The 22,763-nt window shown below is 36.9% G+C and overlaps 2 protein-coding genes across 2 annotated transcripts; one reads left to right on the top strand and one right to left on the bottom strand.

The window, feature by feature from the left end:
- Window positions 1–46: 46 nt before the first annotated feature.
- Window positions 47–12,821, top strand: LOC107564649 (inter-alpha-trypsin inhibitor heavy chain H6-like). The gene is made up of 19 exons (XM_016249784.1): window positions 47–705; window positions 1,933–1,968; window positions 3,387–3,541; window positions 6,371–6,481; window positions 6,768–7,015; window positions 7,107–7,276; window positions 7,368–7,484; window positions 7,572–7,743; window positions 8,281–8,564; window positions 8,751–9,361; window positions 9,485–10,074; window positions 10,244–10,276; window positions 10,957–10,974; window positions 11,091–11,144; window positions 11,243–11,263; window positions 11,395–11,445; window positions 11,574–11,687; window positions 11,815–12,195; window positions 12,304–12,821. Exons 1-19 carry the CDS (start codon window positions 601–603, stop codon window positions 12,567–12,569), a joined length of 3,537 nt encoding a protein of 1,178 aa, XP_016105270.1. The 5' UTR covers window positions 47–600; the 3' UTR covers window positions 12,570–12,821.
- A 568-nt stretch (window positions 12,822–13,389) lies between these two features.
- LOC107564645 (rab GDP dissociation inhibitor alpha) lies at window positions 13,390–21,167 on the bottom strand. Its single transcript, XM_016249777.1, has 11 exons — window positions 20,891–21,167; window positions 19,484–19,591; window positions 19,088–19,187; window positions 18,793–18,927; window positions 18,489–18,687; window positions 17,370–17,501; window positions 17,183–17,282; window positions 16,751–16,922; window positions 16,397–16,541; window positions 15,969–16,023; window positions 13,390–15,591 (listed from the first exon to the last, which is right to left on the bottom strand). The coding sequence occupies exons 1-11, from the start codon at window positions 20,933–20,935 to the stop codon at window positions 15,439–15,441; spliced, it is 1,344 nt and encodes a 447-aa protein (XP_016105263.1). The 5' UTR covers window positions 20,936–21,167; the 3' UTR covers window positions 13,390–15,438.
- Window positions 21,168–22,763: the final 1,596 nt, after the last annotated feature.

Raw genomic sequence — 22,763 nt, 5'->3', positions numbered from 1 at the left:
TCGTTTGTCTTTATAACAAAGTAATTTTCAAGTCTAATTGAGCATCCGACAAGAGCATTCTCAAGCCACTTTACTCCTCACAATTCATTATTTATTAGTATGTATGAAAGCCTGTCCAAAAACCTCCAACCTAACTGAGATTTCAAGAGTAAAAATTCAGTATCCAAATACATCAAATATAGGGACAGTAATGCGGTTTTAGAACAATTTATGTAACTTCTGAAAGGCATACGATGGTCTTCAGAATTGTAGGCATTCACGGGTTAATGGTTTGTGGTTTTTCGTGCCCCCTAAAATCGTGGCGAGACTCTGCGAGATGTCCAGTATGCACACGTGAAAAGAGCTCCCCTTGAAACCCACAAATACCTGTGCATGATCGGAACTCGTTTGTCTTTATAACAAAGTAATTTTCAAGTCTAATTGAGCATCCATCTCTCTCGTGGCTTCAGTATAATTTTTAGGATCTTTTTGGAAGGGAGGGGGCAATACTGCCCCTTTTATAAACAACTTTGAACCGTAAATGTGAAGTTAGTGGAAGACCTTACGCACTCGCCTTACGGGCAAAACAGTGGTTTTGGCTTTCCCACACAATCTGAAAGCATGGATGTTAAACTGGATTTGACTATCCACGCTGTCGTTTTCATCCTACTTACTGTTGTTCCTTTTGGATGTGCGCATTTCGACGCGCACTCAGTCCCTCTCCAGGTACGTGTACTTGTTATAGCATTATTATTCATAATTTTACACTTAGTCATTATTTGCCCGATTGTTCTGTGACATTTTCCTCTGATAAGTAAAATGTGAAGTTTGTCTTGAGTGACCGATGGCAATTTGCGCGAAACAAACACTAAAAAAATCGCCTCGTCACATTACGCGTGAAAACGCACATACTGAAGAATAACACAACATTTTAAGAATTTCTGTTCCAGTGGAATGGTATTTAATTCTTAGAATTTTATATATACTTTATCTACTTGCATAACTTTTTTATATTGTATTTTGATGCATTAGGAATAAGTCATACGGAATGGAGGTAAATAACATTGGTTTACAATCCTTTTGTTAATCATAAGTCTTTGTGTGTTCTTAAAGATGTAGTTTTTGTTGTGCGTTACGCTGGAATCTTAAAAAGTTGTAATAAAGATTCCCACTAGGTTGGAAATTATGTGAGCAATTCAAATTGTTATTCTGTACGAATTTCTTTTGATAGTCAAATAAGGAAAACATAAAGAAAAGGAAGGATATCATTAAGGTGTTGCCAATTTAAGATTACTGTATTCACATATTATGCACATTAACAGAATTTTATGTCAATTATTTCGCCGCTGTTCTATTATCTCACAAAATTTGTTTTAATAAACTTGCCACACAGCAGTTTCGTTTAAAAAGTGTGTTGGAAAGTTATAGTAGCAGAGACGCATTCTTTTCCATATTTAGCTTTTTGTTTGTATTTACAGGAGATGTGGTAATATATTGGTACAGCAATGAATTATGTGTAAAGCTAACATCTAAAATCATCCAGTGGCCTTGTGTGTACAGTACTGACATTTAGTTCCATTTCCACCCCTTTCATGAATAACTTTGTTTCAGTCTATTTCAATGTAAGATCTAGACCAAACCACTGGCATCTGAGAATATTTCAAACTATTTTTACATTTACACCTCTGACTTCAAAGGTAGTTTTGTGATTGGTAATACAGAGGTTAATCAAGATTATATGAATAATAAAAAGTTTGTATGAATATTTAAAGGTGAGTGGCACTAAGGAATGAGTAAAACAGATTTGTTTTTGTGAGGCATACATTGACATTTAAAACACCTAGCTGGAATTATTTCTTTGTAGATAATTTTATGTGACATACACTGAATGTAATGTACAAGTACCTTTGACACTCTTGATAAGAGAAATCAATACTTATCAATACTTTTTAGAGACTGAGACGTCAGACCGCAGCATCAAAACCAGCAGTAAGTATGACAGAAAAAGCTATGTTTTTGCTTTGTGCTAAACTAAATATTAAGATAAATGCCTTGGTTTTTTGTTTTACTTTGGTTTATTGTGAAATTCTATGAAGCACCAAATAGATGCCTTAAAAACCATGATGTTTATAAAACACATGAGAATGTTTGCATGAGTTAGAAACAATATGACCAGAAAAATCCAAATCTGTCACTGGAGATAGACAGCAAAACGGAATCAGACTAAAATCATAATGTTTTACATTATTCTTTAAGTTATTTATTTTTTATTTCTTATTATTATCACAAGACATTCTATAATCTTAACCCCTTAACTGTCACCCCCCATTTTTTTAAAATAGGCATTAAAGTGCACTATCCAAACTTAAATTGGTATAATTCATGAACACTTTGGAATACAGAGGAAAGGCTGGTCTCTTTTTAAAGAAGACAGTCAGCAGATTATTGCAGAAGTGGAATTTTCAAAATTAAAATATCAAAACGTTATAGAAGTTGAAATTACTGTAAAGAAAATGCACTGTACATTGCATTTTTAAATTATATTTTATATAAAATAAATATTTTACAAGTTATGTTCCAAATTTGAAGTTGATATAAAAAAAATTGAGGATATGAAAAAAATATGGATTCCTGAGACTCCTGAGACCTTTCCAATGATATGTTTTGTCAAGATTATAAAAAGTTTTGATTGTAAAAGACCATAATGCATTTTGTAATATGACACTTGACACTGCCCGCTAAGGGGGAGGAGACTGCCAAACGATTTTAAAGTACTATTTCCATGGTAACGCAATGTCCGAATTCAAAATGGTTTTCACAGGATGAATCTTGGGCTTCTAAACTTTCAAACGATATATAACTTATGATGATTACTAAAATATTTGATAGAGAAAAAGGACAACAAAATAGGTGGGACGGTGACGGTTAAGGGGTTTAATATTTACTGTAAGACGCTCAGACCCAGGGTAATATCTTAGCCTTCATAGTTTTTCATTTGTAGATCTAGCTAATTGTGTTAATATTAGTTTCTGTCAGTTGTAGCTCAAGCTGTTGCATGCAGTGCAGGAAAGAGTGCTCAGATAGACATGGCTTTTCTGTAGCCAGACCAATGTGGTCTGAATCAGATTCAAGTAAACAGATTGAGGTGTTCTATGTACTGAGATGTGACGAGTTCAAAAAGTCCTGAGAAATCAAAATTAACATGCTAATCATAAGAATTGTTCAATAAAGTCATGTTTTTAAATTGATGCATTTTTTTCCAGATGTGTTCACTAGCTAACTTTCAAATATTTATGTTCATGTGTACAGCTTTTTATAGTCAAGATTTTAATGAAATTGAAAGAATTCAAACATAAATAATTTGGCTTAGCATATTAATGTTATTTTGGTGTTTGTTGTGCCCTTAGCTCAAGGTGACAGATTACCATGTGCGATGTTCTGTAGTGTCTCGCTATGCTGTAACCACAGTGGAGAGCACCACGTGGAACCAACTCCACATTACTAAGGAGGCGGCCTTCGAGGTGGATTTATCTTCATCTGCATTTATTTCCAACTTTACCATGTGAGTCAAAATTACACCACATTCTTTTTTTATTCTGGCTGTCAAATCGGTTTAAAAAATTTCCCTGAATGGACACAGCAGGGTTATAATTGTACTGATTTGGTCATTTCGGAAGAAGTGTTTTGCGATCAAAAGGGATTCTTTTTTTTAATGCTCAGATCTGATTTACACAATTTAAAGATTACTTCACTTAAATATTAAAGATCTGTCATCATTTACTTAACCACATGTCATTTAAAAAATGACTTATTTCTCTGTTCTTCTGTTAAGCATGTAACAAAGACATTTTTAATAACACCAGTCATACTTTTCAAGGCATCTCAGTACCTGGCCTCCTTGGCACATTCATGAGAAAAGTAGCAATGTCCAATGTGTAAACAATTCATTCTTTTGAGTTAAAGTCAATGAGTAAGATGATCTAGTTTATAAACCTTTAATGATTCATTCATAAATTGGACTGATCTGTTTGGATTCAGTGGCTCCTGAGTAAAGATCTCACTGAAGGGAAAGATATCAAGTGAATAGTGACTTAAATACAGTCTGATTGTCACACAAAGCTTTTGTATGGCTTGTGAAGACTTGAAATATACGGTAGTCATATAGACCACTATTTTATCATACTTTAAGGTGGGTTTTCATCCTTTTTGAAGCTTGAAAGCTTCAGTCCCCACTGATTGTAATTGCTCGGAACAGAGTGACCAAGACATTATTCAGAATTTCTACTTTTGTGTTCCACAGATGAAAGTTAGTTATACCAGTTTGGGACCCTCCTAAGAGTGAATAAATAATGATGAATTGTCATTTCTGGTTGAACTGTCCCTTTAACTTTCTCTTAATTATATTCTATTAGTTGTACACTTGTTTTTTTTGTACAAATTAAGAAACATAGAAAAGGACACTCAAATGGAGCAAATTGACAGGAAAAAATTAATCTAGTGAAGAAAGCATATTTGTTCTCTAGAGTAAAAGTTATGTAAACCTCTTTTCCAAAAACAAATGCTAAATTTAAATAATTTCCCCACAAATAAGGCTTCATAACAGCTTGATAAAGCACACAGGGGCTGGATTTGGAAGTGGACGTTGGTCAAAAGTAAAGAACGTTCAGGCCAGATGAATAGCAGGCTTTGTCAAGAAAACTCAGAAAGCTAATAGAGAAAATTACTGTTCACTCTCCCTTTTACCCAACAGAGTTTACCAAGGCACATGGCCAAGAAGACACACACGCTCACACATTTACGTGCACATAAATACATACACGTGCGTGAAGAATGCACTCATGTATCCATCAACAACGCAGGGCTTCAAGTTTCAATGTACATTACAGACGTATGCACGCCCTCAAAAAATCACACAAATACAGACCGACACTTCCATCGGGCTCTGTACGTTTTCAAATAGCTGCAGCAAATGTGTTTCTTTCGTGCAGTAGCATTTGTTTAACTGTGACTGAGAGCTCTGTGTTCACAGTGTCACATGCACAGCCATCCCAGACCTCTCAGTGCCACACAGGCGCCTCATTTTCCACAGTGTCTTAAACTGTCCATTCACCCTGCTCTTATTCATACAAGCTCTTTTTCAAGGCTGTTGGTTTATTTTGGTTGGTCCTTGTTGACTTTTATTTAAAAATATTTGCTTATAGGGGCTGACTTTGCTTTAGCATTTTCTCTCCTTGACCTTCATGTAAAGACACAAAGAGAGTATGGGTAGCTTCGTGCGGGTGAACTCCTGAACGTTCATGCCAGGGGAAATGCTCCTCAACCGAGATTTAAGGGGATTTTGGAATTGCTATGATTGCGAGAGATTCTCAGTAATTAAGTTTTGTGAGGGAAATTATATTTTCTTTTTGTCATGAGCCATTTCCTCTTGTTTTTGGGAGATAAAGTTTAAAATAAGAAATGTAGTAATATTTGTGAAGCATGTAGTCGCAATTATGAGGAAGAAGTTAATAATTAATAGAATCACAGTTGTAGCTATAGTGTAGTTACAGTTGTAGTGTCAGTTTGCATAATAGTTGCAACTATGAAAAATAAATTCATAACTATGATAGTAAATCACATTGTGAGACAAATGTAAGATATAACTATGAAAAAAACTCACACTTGTGAAGAAAGTCAATTACAAGAAATAGTCACAATTATTGTAGGGAGATAAAGTCACAGTTGTGAGCGTCACAATTGCAATAAAGTCTCTAACTATGAAAAATGAAGTCAAAATTGTGACAGAAAAATTTAGTTTTTCTTTCAATGCTATTATATAAGTCGCAACTGAGGAAAAAGTCACAATAGTGAAAATGAAGTCAGAATATTTAGTTATAAAGTCACAATTATGAGATATAGTTGCAATTACTGTAAGAGAAATAGTCACAGTTGTGTGAGAGTCACATTTTGAGATATATATTCACAATTGCAATAAAGTTGCTAACTATAAAAATAAGCCACAGCCTTAAGATATAAAATCATGTTGCGAGACAAATGTAAGATAAAATAATGAAAAACTATGAGAAAAATTCAAAATTGCGAGATTGAAATTGCAATTTTTTCAGATATATATTTATTGCAATAAAGTTGCAACTATGAAAAATATTGTCACAACTGTGAGGCATAAAGTCACATAATGAGACAAATGTGAGATATAAGTTGCAGTTACGAGAAATTACACTTTTTAAATTTTTTTTTATTTACCGTTAATGGTGGATAGGGTGTTTTAAATTTGATGTGTAAACCAGTGAGAAGTGGTTTTGCTACAACAGATGTTTGAACTACACTGTTTCTATGATCATTATCAAAATATGTACGCTTTCTGCTCTGATTTGTATTTGTTAATTTCCAGCACCTCTAATGGGAAGGTGTATGTGGCTCAGGTGAAGAGGAGAACTGATGCAAGGAAGATCTATGACACCGCTAAGAAGCAGGGGAAAACAGCAGGACTTGCTGCTACGAAGTCAGTCCAAAATCTGTTTAATACCTTCTCTACTGGGGCTTTTGGCAGAATCCCTGTGTGCAGGCATCCACTAAAAAATGCAATAGGCTATGTTTCATTTACTTTTCAGGTTTGGCCCAACAAACATGCTGTTTTCAAAAATCCCTAGTTTTTCTTATACAGTTGCAGATGTTTTGAACAATAAAAATCTTTTTTGTTGAATCATCTTTAAATTAAATCAAAATCATTTGTAGGTATCATCAAACAATATACCATGAACCTGATCAACTTCTGTTGTTTTCCAAAGGGAACGTGAGATAGAAAAGTTCCGTGTAGCAGTCAACGTGCCTCCTGGGACTCGCGTCTCCTTCACGCTGACGTATGAGGAGCTTTTATCACGACGGCTTGGCCGCTATGAGCTGTCTCTGGGTCTACGGCCTGGCCAACCTGTGCAGAACATCTCCCTGGACGTCAGCATATCAGAGCGGACAGGCATCAGCTATATCAGAGCTCTGCCATTGCAAACTAGCCGACTGCTTGCCAACAAAGTTCAAGGTACCCTAAAAGAACCACTTCTGCCATGTCAATGCTTCAGAACAAAGAATCACAAAATATATGGTTTCTCTCGTTCTCACTGATCTTTCAGCAGATGCAGATCCTCCTCCATCAACTAAGGTCGAGCAGAATCCCTACTGCGCATATGTGCGCTACACTCCCAGCATACAGCAACAGAAGAACATCTCCCCCAGAGGTCTCAATGCAGACTTCGTCATTCAGTATGACGTGGAGTTCAAAGACCCCATGGGGGACATACAGGTCTTTACACTAACGTATCTGATTGATGGTACCAGAATAGCGGTGGTCCTGGTGTAGTATTGTAATGTTTTCACTTGTTTTTTTTCTCCAGGTGGATGATGGCTACTTTGTTCATTACTTTGCACCTCGAGGACTTCCTGTAGTTCCTAAAGATGTCATCTTTGTCATTGACATCAGCGGCTCTATGATTGGCACAAAAATCAAGCAGGTAGCATCTCCGCCAACTCAAAATCACATCTTGTTGAGAATGAGAAGAACACTGAATGATGTATTTCTCCACTGTGTTTTACATCAGACTAAGGCAGCCATGACCACCATTCTGAGTGACCTACGAGAGGGAGATTACTTCAATCTCATCACTTTCTCAGATAAGGTCTACACCTGGAAAAAAGGCCGCACTGTGCGGGCCACTCTGCAAAATGTGCGGGATGCCAAGGAATTTGTTAGGAAGATATTTGCAGAGGGCTGTAGGTGTTTCTTCTGTATCTCATGATATTATATAAATACTCTCATGATTCAAAATGATAAAGTGTTTCTTGCAGAATTCTGTCTTACATTTTTTTTAAATAAAAATACATAAAACATTTACAGTACAAGTATAATAATTTATATATATATATATATATATATATATATATATATTATAATCAATTAAATATATATTTAATAACTGTTGCAAATGTATATATTTAACTACATGTTATATGAACAACCAGTTAGTAGAATGATACTGATGGTTTCATAAACCTTATGTACATTTGCTTAATTTCAAGAAGAACATCTAATAATGGTAGCTTGATATTCAGTCAGCGAGTCAGATTGATTTAGTGATTCAGTAACCGCTCTAATGGATTAATTGAGCTCAGTGAAGGATTCATGTGACTGATTAAATCCAGCAACTTCTAGTTTATTTTGCTGTGAAGCTGGAGATTAAACAGCCACGGTGAAGATTCAGTTTAGCAAGAAATACTGTAACAAACTAATTTTTTTCCTTTTGACACCAGGGACAAACATCAATGCAGCTCTACTGTCTGCAGCCCAGTTGCTAAATCCATCCTCACACTCATCTTCATCCAGTGGTCATGCACCTTCATCTCACCGTGTTCCCATGATCATCTTCCTGACTGATGGAGAAGCCACTACTGGGGAGACAGAACCAGATGTGATTCTGCGCAATGCACAGAATGCTTTGGGTTTAGCTTCGTTATTTGGCCTGGCCTTTGGAGATGATGCTGATTTTCCAATGTTGAGAAGGCTGGCATTGGAGAATCGTGGTGTGGCTCGGATGGTAAGTGCAAACAGTGAAAAGTCCAAGTGCTGTTGGACTGTATATCAGTGCTCTTGGAACGACATATAGCCAATCAGATTCGAGGACTGGAACTAAATAAGAATATTTTATTGAAATTATTTATATTAAATTATGTGTAAATGAAATTGTAATAATTAATATTTTCATTTATTTGTTGTCTTTCAGGTATATGAGGACAATGATGCAGCTGTCCAGTTGAAAGGTTTCTTTGATGAAGTCGCCAGCCCTCTGCTTTCAGATATCCAACTGTCCTATCTAGACGATCAGGTGTACGATATCACTCGCTCTCTGTTTCCCAACTATTTCCAGGGCTCTGAATTGGTAGTCACGGGTCGACTTAAGCCAGGGGTACAGGATCTAAAGGTTATGCTAACAGCAAACAATTCGAAGCAGAAAGTCAAAGTGGAGAATGAGCTACCATTGGCCAAAGCAGTTATAAATGGAACAGAACCGTCTCTGGGCTGTGCACAGGCACTGGATGGCATTCCTAGCTTTGTGCATCGGCTCTGGGCTTATTTCACAATCAAAGAGTTGCTCTTGGCTAAAATTAACACCTCGGATGTGTTCACACAGCGTCTTCTTGTAGATAAAGCCACCAATCTTTCGCTGAAGTACAATTTTGTAACACCGGTCACATCGTTGGTTGTGATCAAACCAGAACCTACTATTAGCTCTTCTGTTTTGGCTACTACTAGCAAGACGTCAACTAGTACCGTCGCAGGTTCAACAAACGTGATGAATCAGACCTCTCACACTGCACCTAAAATATCTTCAACATCTGCAACAGGAAACAAAAAATCCAGCTCATTCTCACCTCCAAAAACAAGCAAACCTCCTGTCACCAAATCTGTTAACGTGATGAATCAGACCTCTCACACTGCACCTAAAATATCTTCAACATCTGCAACAGGAAACAAAAAATCCAACTCATTCTCACCTCCAAAAACAAGCAAACCTCCTGTCACCAAATCTGTACGAGTACATCCACCACCCTCAGGGCTTCACACCACAGGTCGACCGCCTAACACCTCTCTCTCCCTTAACAAAACAATCCCTCCTTCATCACCTAAGAAGACCACTACTGGACCACTTAAGACCACCTCTACCCCACTTTCCAGCAAGCCATCCTCCTCGCCTCCCAGTACCATCAAAACCACACCAGCCTTGGCTAAGATTTCAAGCACACCTCCTAGTAGAGCGAAATCCACTTCTTCCTCTCCGCCAGTCAAAAGCACAACACTAGCCACCTTAGTCAAAACTGCGCCATCTGTGGTGAAAGACTCTTACTCAGACATTGAGAACTCTACTACCTCAGGACTTACAACGCTTGAGCAGGGCCAACAAACATTACCCTCCACAGCATCTACCACCGATGCTAATTCAGACATTCAGATTGAACTGGAAGTGGCCACACTGATGGCTCCTTCGTTTCTGCCTATGCCAGGAATGACAGATGCACCGAAGTTGTGGGAAGCCTCTCGCTTTCTTGGTGAGTTCCTTCTAAGTAGCAGAAGCTGACATTTGTAGCCACAATTTTGCAAATATTTGGTAGTTTTGTGTTCTTTGAATGTCACATACATTTCAAACTAATAACCAAAGTGCTACTGAATGTAATGGTTGTTTTTGTGTCCTCTTTTCCATTCTTCTCTATCCATCAGATGTATCCTCATCCATCCGGATTCAGAGGAAAGGTAATACAGTTCATATTATTTTCATTCTACTTCTTTGGTTTAGACACCGTATGTGTCCACTAGGGCACATTGAGACTAGCGCTGAACATGCATCTACAATTCATTCTCAATAGCTGCGTACCGATGGACAGGAACCCTACAAAGTGTTCACTGCTCTTCCAAGGGTATCTTTTGAAGTTCACTTCACTTGACAAAATGTGCGTTTTGTCTGTCACATCTTGCGCACTGTATACCTGCAACTGTGTACAAACCATACCTGGGACTAATTAAACTGAATAATAATAATGCTGGAAACTCCTTTTCACATTATTTTATTCAGACTTTAAATATTGGAGTGATGTGCAGTAATTGGTGGATCAATTTCCCTCTACACTTCCTTTTCAAGTGATGTATCGATGTTCCCTTATTTCCTATGTCGTTTGCTGTGTCCTTCAAACTGAACATGCACGCTCTCTTAGGATTAGAATCTCGCTTATGATTGCAGTATACACTATGACTTACAGTCGAAGGAACCGCATCTTATGTGAGCTAAGCTTCAAGTTTGTGCTGGGGATTGTGGGATTGAAAGCGGAGCAAATACTGAAAGTAGCAGCCATAAAGCCGAGTGGACACATACGGTCAAGGTGACATTAGGGTAAAGTTGTAGCATCTGATCATGTGTTTCTTAATCTTTTATACAGATATTGAACTTGTTAAAGGTAGGTAATACGTTTTCAAGTGCTAAATCAGTTTGACACTGATACCAAATGTAAACAATAACTGCCTAAACATGAATTAAATAAAGCCAAAACTGCATTATGGTGTTATTTTGCAGATTATGATACAGCACATGACTACGACTATGACTACAACATCCATTATGAGTCATGTGAGTTAAATTTTTTTTATTTTTGCTTGGTCTACTTTTTCAGCTATTAGGAATTACTGTTATGTCAGTTTTTGGATTTTTGATCATTTTTCTTTCAGATTCCGATGCTGAGGTGTCTGGTAAGCACTTCATTTATCAATCCATAACCTCTGTATGTGCAATAATAAACCATCAGAAATGTTGCGCAACTACATTTATTAACTTGTAATAAGCAGCACATTTTACTGCAGTATGTCTTCAATTTCAACAGACCCAGATAACCAACCCAGTTTAAGTTCAATTAGAGTGTTCTCCTCCTCAGGTATGACTAAAGGACAGAATATTTAATGAAATACTCCTTTAGCCATTTTTGCACATTTAAAGTTGAATACAAATAATAATCTCATAGAAGTTATGTATTAACATAAGAGTATTTTGTGTCTCTGAAAGTGGATGGAGACCCACATTTTGTTGTTCAGTTCCCAAAGCTCCATCAGAATTTGTGTTTTACCATTGATGGCAGGGCTGATGATGTACTACGGCTTCTTGAGGACCCAGACAAAGGTGGTTTTATATTTTTACATCCAGTATATCGCTTGCATATCTTTAAGGAATCTAAACAAATTGCATGAAATGTTTAGATATTCTTTTAACATGATTGATGTCTCTTATTCCTGTTTTATACTGGTAGGCATTATTGTGGATGGGCACTTAATGCTGGCTCCTTCTAAGGAGGGGCTGGAGATTCGTACTCGTACCTTCTTCGACAGGATTTCCATCATTGCTGGCAAAGGTGGCGTTATGATCACATTAACACTGGACTCCGTACAAGTAGAAGCAGATGGGAAAGAAATCGAGACGCTTCCCACCAATCAGAGAGGATCTGTGGAACAACACGGCATGAGAATCACGGTTGAAGAGCACCACAGCTGTTGGATTGAGCTCGGGGTTGGTGTGCAGTTCCTCATTCTCTTCCATCTCTACAACCATCCCAAATCCTTTCAAATGGAGCACCTGGGCTTTTATATAGCCGATGGAAAGGGGCTTTCTCATCTCACTCAAGGGCTGTTGGGTAGGTAACAGCATTTCTGTTTGTTTTAATCTTATTCAGTGAGATGTCAAATGGTTTTTCAAACTTATTTCGCCATTTTTGAGTATTTGTATGGGTATTTATTTCCAGGCCAGTTTCAGCATACCCATATGGAGGTCATAAGGGTTTCAAGGGATCAAGCTGGTTTCCATCATGCACAAACAAATAAGAACACTTCGCTGGCTATGGGCTTGCTAAAGAAAGGAGATGAGCATTTTCCTGTCACCCTACAAGACAAGAATCTGAAGGACTCACCCAGGAAGCGACACTTGGCTCAATGTTGGGTAGTGCCAAAGGTGGATGTAGAGAGACTTCTGGGCCAGTCCTATGAGAGCTATGTCGTGGAAAGCCAGTAGAAAACCTTCACATCACGTCTCCACTTCTACAGTTACAAAAGGTACAGAAAAGACACTGGAACTTGAATCTTTTGCTATTTGACAGTGAAACTAAGAAGACAGTGAGACTAAGAATATACACAAGCTGTGATGAACTGAAGGATGTTTCAGAAGCATTGACTGATCCAAATATTTGCATTTGAACATAATGGTACACAAGGGTTTGTGGTCCGTAAGATTTGATTTTGAAAGAATCAACACTTGTATTCTGCAAGTACGCATTAAACTGACCAAAAGTAATGGTCAAGACATTTATAATGTTACAAAAGATTTTTTTTTTTTAAATAAATGAAATTTGAAGTTATTTTAAATTCTAACTGTATTTAAAAAAATTACGATTTACTGTAGTTTTGAATAAACAAATGCTTCCTTGGTGAGTATAAGAGCTTTCTTTCAAAAACATAAAATCTTGCTGACCCCAAACTTTTCAATGGTAGTAAATCAGTGCATTTTTTTATCAGTAAATTGACTATTTAATAAAATTTATATTTAATGTTCTCTTTGGGATGAGATAAAAACAATTCACGGTAATCAGATTTTTTTTTTCTAATCTGCCAGTTAGTTTGCATAAATATGTATGTGTATATATATATATATATATATATATATATATATATATATATATATATATATATATATACCTCCATTTAAAATATGAGAATTTTATAAAGTGGTTATATAATATTGTATATTAGTAATACGTATTGAATGCTTTACTTTGTCCTGTTAGGAAAGGAAATCCTTCTTTATGTGCCAATAATCAAACGTAACCAAAGAAAGATTGATTTAATTTTATACATTTTTATTTTTGTTGCACAAGACTGCTCAAACACGAGATGAAATTCACAACTTAAAATTGTCGAGTTTGTGTCAGCTTTTTTTAAAAAGATGTTTAGTTGTTTCAACATTGAAAATGAAAGACAAAATGAAAATAAATACAGTACAAAACAGTTAATCCAAACATATGCAACAATATGTTGGAGAGGTGCAAAAGATAACAAATATAGCAATGCAGCGTAATTCTACTTGATTCCAGTTATCATTAATCCATCTAATTTGTGCACTAAGGAAGAGAGTTCAAGACCTGTATGCTTCTACGTGAATCTATAAGGCCATAAGTGACTTTGGCCCAATAAAATTCAAGAATGTAATGAAACTGTCACACTCCTTGTTTTCCATTAAAAATTGGAGTCAAAGGCTTTTTTCTCAGCAAGGTCGAGTATGGAAAACATGACAATGCTTGTATATTCTACACTGAAAGCTGTACAGTGAGAGTTCAAACAGCACACCATTATCATCTGGTCCAGACTAGAGTCTACTATAAACTATTGATGGCAATTCGAATTATTTGAAAACAAAAACAAGCATGATTAGAGATACAAGTAATGGTGAAAATGACCAGTCATAGTTCAAAACTAAGTTTGTCTTGTGGTTTTTAACAGCCAAGTGTAAATGCAGAGACTACGTGTGTCAATCACTGATAAAAATAGAAATCAAAGATGCAGTGAGAATCTTTACAGTGCACAGGGAGAAGGCATAGTGTTCATCACAATTCAGTTAGAGCATGTATGTACTGGACTGGAGTCAGCCTAGTTTACAAAAGCTAGAATACCAACAGATATGGCTACTATCAAATACCAAAGGATCTGATACTCATTAAATTCACATTATCATTTACTTCTGCAGCTGTGGAAGTGAAAATTGCTTCCACATTCTTAAGACTAATTTCCCATAACAGACTAAGCAATCGACTCATTATGCATTTTTGCACACATTTGCATTCAGTAACAGCTGTCTGTATTGGTTTTCACTACAAACAAAATGAATGATAGCAGGAGGATGAGGAATGTAGAAAAAGGTCAAAAGGTCACTGTGAGGCCATACAATGTTTTTAAGTTAGCACAAAGACTGTAATGTTAGCTACAAGTTAATGGCTTACAATTCACTTCTATACTGCATATTATACATCTCATCCAATTTAGTTGTCCCCCCAAAAAAAATCCACCAATAATAATCATAACTAAATGCCTTTTAAAGACCAGTGAGTGGGAGAGCAGAAGGATCATGATTAGGAAATGCAATGATATGAGACTGAGACCGTCAATTCAGGTTTTGATTGCTGGATCTAGCAAAGTCAGATTTATTTTTGTACAACTTTGTGTTTTAAATATTATCAATATCATATTACATCCTTTTCCAGGTGTCAAACTCTAGTTTTTAATGGAGAGCGTTTCATGATCTTACTATGTTTGTCAGTGACACTTTCCTAAAGTACAGGAAAGCTGCTGTAGTGTTCACATGAAACTGTTAAATGTCAAAGTGACGACAGTATGCTAAACTAACAGTCTGAGGACAGTTGGGGATACTTCACGAAAGTTGATGAGAAATCGTTTTAAATCACCTTCATTATTCGAGGAATCGTTCACGTGTATGGGCTTCAGTCAAAGATGATATTCAGAGAACAGAAAGACACGTATTTCACTTCAACAGGCTATTTTGCGCAAACGATGCATACTGCTCGTGTATGAATCTAAAATAGCATGTTGGTGTGAGCCCACTTTGTAGTGCAGAGTTGTGGAATGTGAGCAATAGAGCGTTTGTGTGTCTGTGTGCTGAACTGTAAGTATCCGAACAGAGACACCGGAGGGGTGTGGAGACAATGAGCATAGAGCACTCTGGGAAAGATAAGGCCGGTTGAAAGAGGTTTACAGCATTGTCGATTCTTTTCTGCATAACCTCTGAACCCAGCCCAGTAAATCCCATTCAGCCCACCTCATCTCTCCCTCCACCTGATCATTGCCTCTCCACTCCTCCGTCACTTCTCCACCCTTCACTGTTCGTCCTCGCCGAAGACGTCGTTCTGTTTACGCTTCATGTTCTCAAAGTCGAAGTCACTGCCTGTCATGCGCTTGTAGATGTCCTTGATGTCGTTACAAGTTGTTTCAAAATGAGTGGTGGCATCGTAGGACCGTGATGCAAAAATCTGGAAACATGACAATGATAGTGGTTATGTTTTGTGATTGATGCCCGGCAGTGCCTTGTTGAAAGAAATTACTGTGAAGCCAGTGTTGTTATTGTTAACTAAAACTATTAAAATAGTTTTTGTTAACTGAAATAAAGTAAATAAATATTAGATTAAAAACAGAAACTTAAAAAAAACAATGTTTCCTTGGAAACTAACCAAAATGAAACTTTTTAAGTACTAAAATTACTAAATCAAAATGACTAAACCTAAAATAAAAAGTTAAATAGAAATATTTAAAAATGGTAATAAAAATGACAAAAGCACATAGTAAAATTCAAAATATTAATAAATATTACAGTAATATAAAAATATTAAAATAACTGTGGGAAGCTGACCTGGCTCTCTGTACCATCCTCTGTGGGTTCATACATATCACTGATGGCCACAAACCTGTAAAAATGGCAAAATAATAATAAAAAATTGCATTCCATTTATGATATGTTTTTATATAATTAGCTATATAGTTTAAGAATTTAGCTGGCAAAGCTGCATTCCAGACCAAAGTATGTGTGGTGAGTGTGCGAAGAGGGTTAATATACCTAATACTAAATGGTCATTTTTCTGAACTGCAGCTTTCTTGATATTGACAATTATTAACAGATATTAACCATTATTTCCAAACCTGTTGCATAAAAGCAGTATTACACTCACAGTTGTGCAGTTGAATTGAATATTAGTGCTTCTATTTAAGTTACTAACATTCTTCAATAAAAAGACCCAAAAAACAGAGTATAGAAGGCATAGAAAAAGAGAGTAAACTGACTTTTGGTCAATGGGCTCAAGGAGTTCCAGAGCAGGTTCGATTTCAGCTTCAGGATCAGAGGTTTCCACGGTGGTGCTTGCAATGGCAATGTATTTCCCTTGAGCCGCCACATTATGGGCGTAGGAGATCATGCAAACATAGATATCTACAGGCAAAAAAAAAAAAAAAAAATGTGCATGAACTTTATTACTTCAGCTCAGCTCATTTTTTAAATGAAAGCAAGCAGCGCTCTCTAGTGGTGACTGCACACAAGTACCGGCGCACACATGCTAACATGTATATTTTAATACATATACACAGTTATAGTGTAGGTTTATCCTGCAAATATTCCGAAGTTGATATGTTGTCACTAACCTGATTTGCGGTTAACCTGGTTCTGAGGGATGATGATCTGGCAGGAATTGGCATCATTAGTGTTTTTAATGGGATGGCTGAGGATGCAGATGACCCGGATCACCTGGCCGACTTTGTGCACGCGGTCCGGGATATAGCTAGGGTCACAGATGAGCTGCTTGCAGCGGGCAACCTGGATGATTGCACCAAATCAGAAGACAACACCAGACCTTATGCATAAACCTATGCATGAAAGCCACCTATTTAATGCATGGTTGATGAAATAAACCAAAAATAAATGTAAATTGTCTCAAACTTTTCTAAGGAAAATCCATGCATTGTCACTTTGAAATAAATCAGTTTCATGTTTAATTATTATTATAAATTATGAATATTGAATTATTAATTTTAAGTTATATCACACTGCAAACAACACTTGTGTAAAGAATTCACCTCTCCCTCTGATTTCACGCCCACCACGTGTCCTCCCTCCATCACTATCTCATCCACTGGCTTGTTCAGCATGTAGGTTCCTCCATAAATTGCACTTAGCCTGTAAGTTCACAAAGGAAAAGGACCATATTTATAACACAAGGACTTTACAATGACACTCAACACAAGGGTAGGAGGAGCGGCTGACCTAGCAAACCCTTGAGGCAGCTCCCCCAATCCGTACAGAGGGTAAAGGTATGGGCTCTTCCCGTAGCGTGCCAGAGACTCACTGTAGAGTTTGATCCTATTGACGGTCTCCAGACACGGCAGCTCAAGGTAACTAGGAGGAATTCAATTCATTACATTTATCACCAATGCAAAAGAATTTGTTGCCATTTACTGGCATTAAGGCAAGCCAGCATAATCACAGTACATTAAAGCCCCGTTCACACCAAGAACGATAACTATAAAGATAACGATATTAGCGTCCACGCACATGAGTCTGCCGCTTTAAATTCTTGAGCTTGTTACAGCAGGATGGATTCTGATTGGCTGTCAGTGTTTTATCGTTCATCAGCTGGAAGAAAATCGTTTTGAAAGTGATCACAACGATATCGTTCCTCCGTATCATTATCGTTATAGTTGTGGTGTGAACTATGCTATTCTTTAATATTGAGAACGATTTTTAGAACTATATCTTTATCGTTATCTTTATAGTTATCGTGCTTGGTGTGAACGGGCCTTTAGACGACTGTTTTGTATTACAAGGTTTCTGAAATGTTGTTTAAATATGCAAATGAGGCATTATCTATTTAAAATATGCACTGATTTGCATACATTTCCACAACAAATATCTGAACATTGGATAAAGCCAGTTTCAAAATTCTTGTTTCATTTTGTTGACATATTAGAGTTAAGAGGAGATGTATCTTTTCATCACTCCATAAATCAGACAAAAATAAATAAAAATAAAAAATTCACCATGCTTGTAGGAATAAAATGTTTTATAAATCAGGTAAATGATATATGAATGAACCCCTCTGTAAAAACCTTCAGAATATGGATAGGAACAAAATCAGAAAGTTTGATGTAAGTGCTACTCAAGTGGAGATTTCTGGCTCAATCCACAAGAAAAAACTCATTTTGGCAAAACCTTTAAAGATACGTGTTGTAATTGATATCTATATATACTTAAACAGTTAAATGTGTAAAACGATGATTTTTCCTGTAGTGTATTGCCTTACATTAAATTAATTTGTTTTATGATGAGACCAATGATAAGACTCTTATGTACATTATGGGGTTTTGTAACACTAGCGACACTTACTCGTCTGTCCTGTAGAGGGCCAGGGCATGTCCCGTGAAGTCGATGACGTCCTGTCCTAAGTCAAACTTCTTGTACACTTCTCCCATTGTTGTGAGTTTAGGATCGACGCCCTCAAAAGTCTTGGGGTCATTCTCATCAAAGTTGGCTACAAAAACTAGGAACTTGCGGAATCGTCTCTTCTCAAACATTCCCATTAGGTCTAGGCAACACATGTCATGTGTCAACTAAATTAATCTATGTTTTTATCAAAAACAGTCATTCTTGATTTAGTCCTAGAGAGAATAAAAATGCTAGCTGGACTTACTTGAAGCCAGTGCCTCTGTCTCAGTAGAGGGCACTTTGTAGATTTTTCCTCCTTTATACACAAAGCTTCCCTCAACCACTTTGAAGTCAAGGTATCTGGTCACTTCAGTGTATAGAAGCATCTTAACTAACTGACCTTAAAGAAGATAGCAATGACAAAATGACGTGGTACATCATTATTTGGAATGTTATGAAAAATTACATAATTGCATGAATTAATAGGCACCAATCTAATCCAAAAACATGTTTTGAGCAATATTATCACACCAACAATCATGTTACTTAAGTATTTTTACCATTAGCCATTAAGAATTTAGGAATAAGGTCCACATTCCAGTCTCTTCCCCGGCCCATTGACTCTGGGGGGCTGTCTGAAATCCCAAATCTCTTATAGAGCTGAGAGAAAAGCATGTAAAATGTGAGTGCATGTATAAAAAAACAAAGGATAAATAAAATATATGTACGTCAGATAATCATATTTTTGAAGATGATCTCAATTGATTTTATAATAATATAAATGTTAATATAACATTGATATTAAAATATTAATTTGTTAAAATACATGGCAACAAATGACAACATTAATTATTAATATTTTATTATTAATTGCAATTATATAATAGTTAACGTGTGGAATATCAAGCAGGCATGAGATTGGAGTAGTGACAGTGGGAAATGTGAAGCATCCTCACCTCCTCCAGGGGTGTGATGGAGGAACTTTCACCACCATAGTATGGATTTCTGTCCATATGCAAAACTTTCTTCCCATTCACAGACATGATCCCAGAGAGAATACATTCCTACACAAACAAACATCATTTAGTTGAAATAATCCGTCATGGATACATATCATTTTTCCCCCCCATTCATCTGTTGACATGGCAGCGGGTATCTATGCATTGCCTTGACTTCCGTGTTAAACACTGGGATGGATGCGAGTCACCCCACCCAACTAGTGATGGAAAGTCCGAATCATTTCAGCGAATCGGTTCTTTTGAACAGTTCTAATTGTAATGAAGCGCTTCGAAAAACGAATTCTTCTGATTCGTCTACGTCATTCTGACATCCTGGCGTGGCCTATTTAGTGTTTTAAAGTTTGATTAACAATTGTGCTATTTATTGTAATTTTTGTGTGTTCCAATTCCGTTTGTTACAGCCATGACACAAAAAAGAAATAATTTAGAACCTACCTATAATTTACATTTACATTAAACAAAATACTACCATTTGTTTACATATTGGCTGAAGTTTTACATCCAACTGTTTGTGTTTTAAAACTACCGTATAATCAAGTCGTAAATACATTTCCAGGAGATATTTATAAAATGTCTACTATTCGGCTATTAACGAGTCAACGACCGAAGAACCCCTCATATTGATTCACTGGAAAGATCCGACTCATCGTTACACCCAGCCCAGATCAGCCACTAGGCTATCCTCCATGAGGAAAATAGAGGAAACGTTTGATAAAAACACTTCTGCTTTTTACGTTTTTGTTATTATTATTAACAATACTGTTTTTGGCACGTATTTATGCAATGTCAAGCTCCCACGTCTGTTAAATTGGGCTCTTTAGATTATAACAATAACAAAAATAAATACCCACTAAAACCATAATAACAGACAAACAATGAACTAACATCACTTAAGTACAATACAGCTTTTACGTTGGCAAATCATAAAAGGCAAAATATCCGCAATAAATACATACATTTCGCCTATTTCGACTCACGAGCAAACGGGATACCTGATGCCACTCCTTAGAACCAGACACTGAGGGAAGAATCATTCATTACTTTTTAATAACCGCTTTCATGTCAATATAATGATGCAGCCTCAATGGCTTTGAACATTCGGGGGAAGGTGGATTTAGGATGGATTGCACTCGTATTCAAGCAGAAATTGCGAGAAATGCTGGCTCACTACACACACATACAGAACTGGTCCAAAGGATGCGTCAGCAATAGGCCCTCGGGTTCAATCTAACGCAAAGCATCTATTCGTACAGCCACATCTATAAGCACCCGAGCATCCTTCGGCAACATCTTAATCTGTTTCCAAAGCGAGCGAGTCATCAGTGACCCGAATGCGCTACTCACTGTGAGTCCGGTGCCCAATACGATAACATCATATTCCTCATCCATGTTGTATTACAGTGGATCTCCCGTCTTTAGCCAAATTTCCGCTGCAAAAAAATCTCCAAAACGGTGTTGATGCAACAAACTATTTATGCAGAACCAGTCTGTTGTCCTATGAGCGGCAAAAACCACCTCTTTGCAAACAATTATCGCTCAAATAATTTGATACGTATCACAATTGATCACTGACTGTGTTGTGAGACCGGCGAGAACAACCAAAGATGGCCCTGACCGCAGCACGAGCTCCAGCGGTGCGGAGACATTCGCGAAATAACATAGTACACCTCCCTAATCGGAGATGATCGATATTGCTATGGATGTCATCAACCCAGAGTTACAATTCAACCGTAAATATAGATGCTTTAAAAATACAAATGATAATTCACGTCCTGGGGAATCGTATTGAATACATTTGAATACGCTCGGTGGTACTTTCATTTCCCAATCTTCCAGCTGAATGGCACAGGGCGCAGTCACAGTACCAGATATCCCTCCGCCAACAACACCGTGGATGAAGCCTCTGTCAATAATGCGTGAATTAACGCGGCGATGATTAAGATAAGAGCTGTTATAGTGTTCTGCAAACGCAAAGGATTTTTCTACTTATATATCAACATGCTCATGATAATATGAGATATGTTAGTAATTAAAATAAGCTTGATTAAAATGCGATCATATGACAGAGACTGTCTGTCAATATTTAAGCCCAATAAAGTGGTCCTGAAATTACAGCGTCATCACAATGCACTCCAGGTGTTTAGAGATAAATGCAACTTTACATTGAGTAATAAGAAGCAGATTATCTCTATGTAGTCTTACAAAACAAAGATAGTTTTGGATGAACTGTTAGCAATTTTATATTTTTTTATAATAATAGCGAGGACTGATATATGGTATGCATTCGATGCAGTTAGCATAAAGGAGACAAACGACAGATACATCATTAAACTTAACTTAAAATTAAAAGATTTAATTTTTTATAAAATGTTTCTGTTTCTACAGGATAATGCGAGAACCTTTATTTTTTACTGTTGTTATGTATTTTACAATGTGCAACGGATCATTGCAGCGTTTCTCTCTGAAGATAGATAGATAGATAGATAGATAGATAGATAGATAGATAGATAGATAGATAGATAGATAGATAGATAGATAGATAGATAGATAGATAGATAGATAGATAGTTTCAAATCGAACTTAAATCTAAAAGTTCATTTTTAAATATTTGTAATCATTATGGCTGAGTTTTAAATTGAGGATGTTTTACAGTGGCTGGATGTTCTTTTTCTAGCTGGCCTGCCGAATTATGCCAACGTAGTTTATTAATATGTTCAGAGATGCGACGCTGCATCTCACGTGAATGAATCGAGTCAGAAGAGAATCACAGGATTGAAGAAAAAAATCAATCACATGATCATCCGCGCGCTGCCATTCACGTGACTCTCCTGCCGAATGACGGAAGTAGGAATGCGGTGCAGTAGCAAGCGCAGTCTGCTCTGATTGGCCAGCTGACCCGGTGCATTGTGATTGGCCGAACACCGCAAGCACTCGTCGGAAATGTAACGCCCCTTACCATAATCGTGAGCTTCATCTTTCAAAATAAATGTAAAGACAGAGCCCGAAAGGGCAACAGAGTCTCGTGACAGACACAGTGATGAATATGTGTTTGCAGTACACAAGCCACGGTTAAGACAGCTGACTCCACTGTGATGTGTCTCGCTCTCGCTCTCTCACTCTCGCTCTCTCTCTCTCTCTCTTTCTCGTTCGCTCGCGCACACACACACGCTGCGCAAAACTCTGCATTTGAACAGTCAGTAGCAAATACTTAAACTAA

The sequence above is a fragment of the Sinocyclocheilus grahami genome, unplaced genomic scaffold (assembly GCF_001515645.1).
Source record: "Sinocyclocheilus grahami isolate Dianchi unplaced genomic scaffold, SAMN03320097.WGS_v1.1 scaffold953.1, whole genome shotgun sequence".
NCBI classification, from domain to species: domain Eukaryota; kingdom Metazoa; phylum Chordata; class Actinopteri; order Cypriniformes; family Cyprinidae; genus Sinocyclocheilus; species Sinocyclocheilus grahami.
This window is presented reverse-complemented; position numbering and strand designations above follow the sequence as displayed.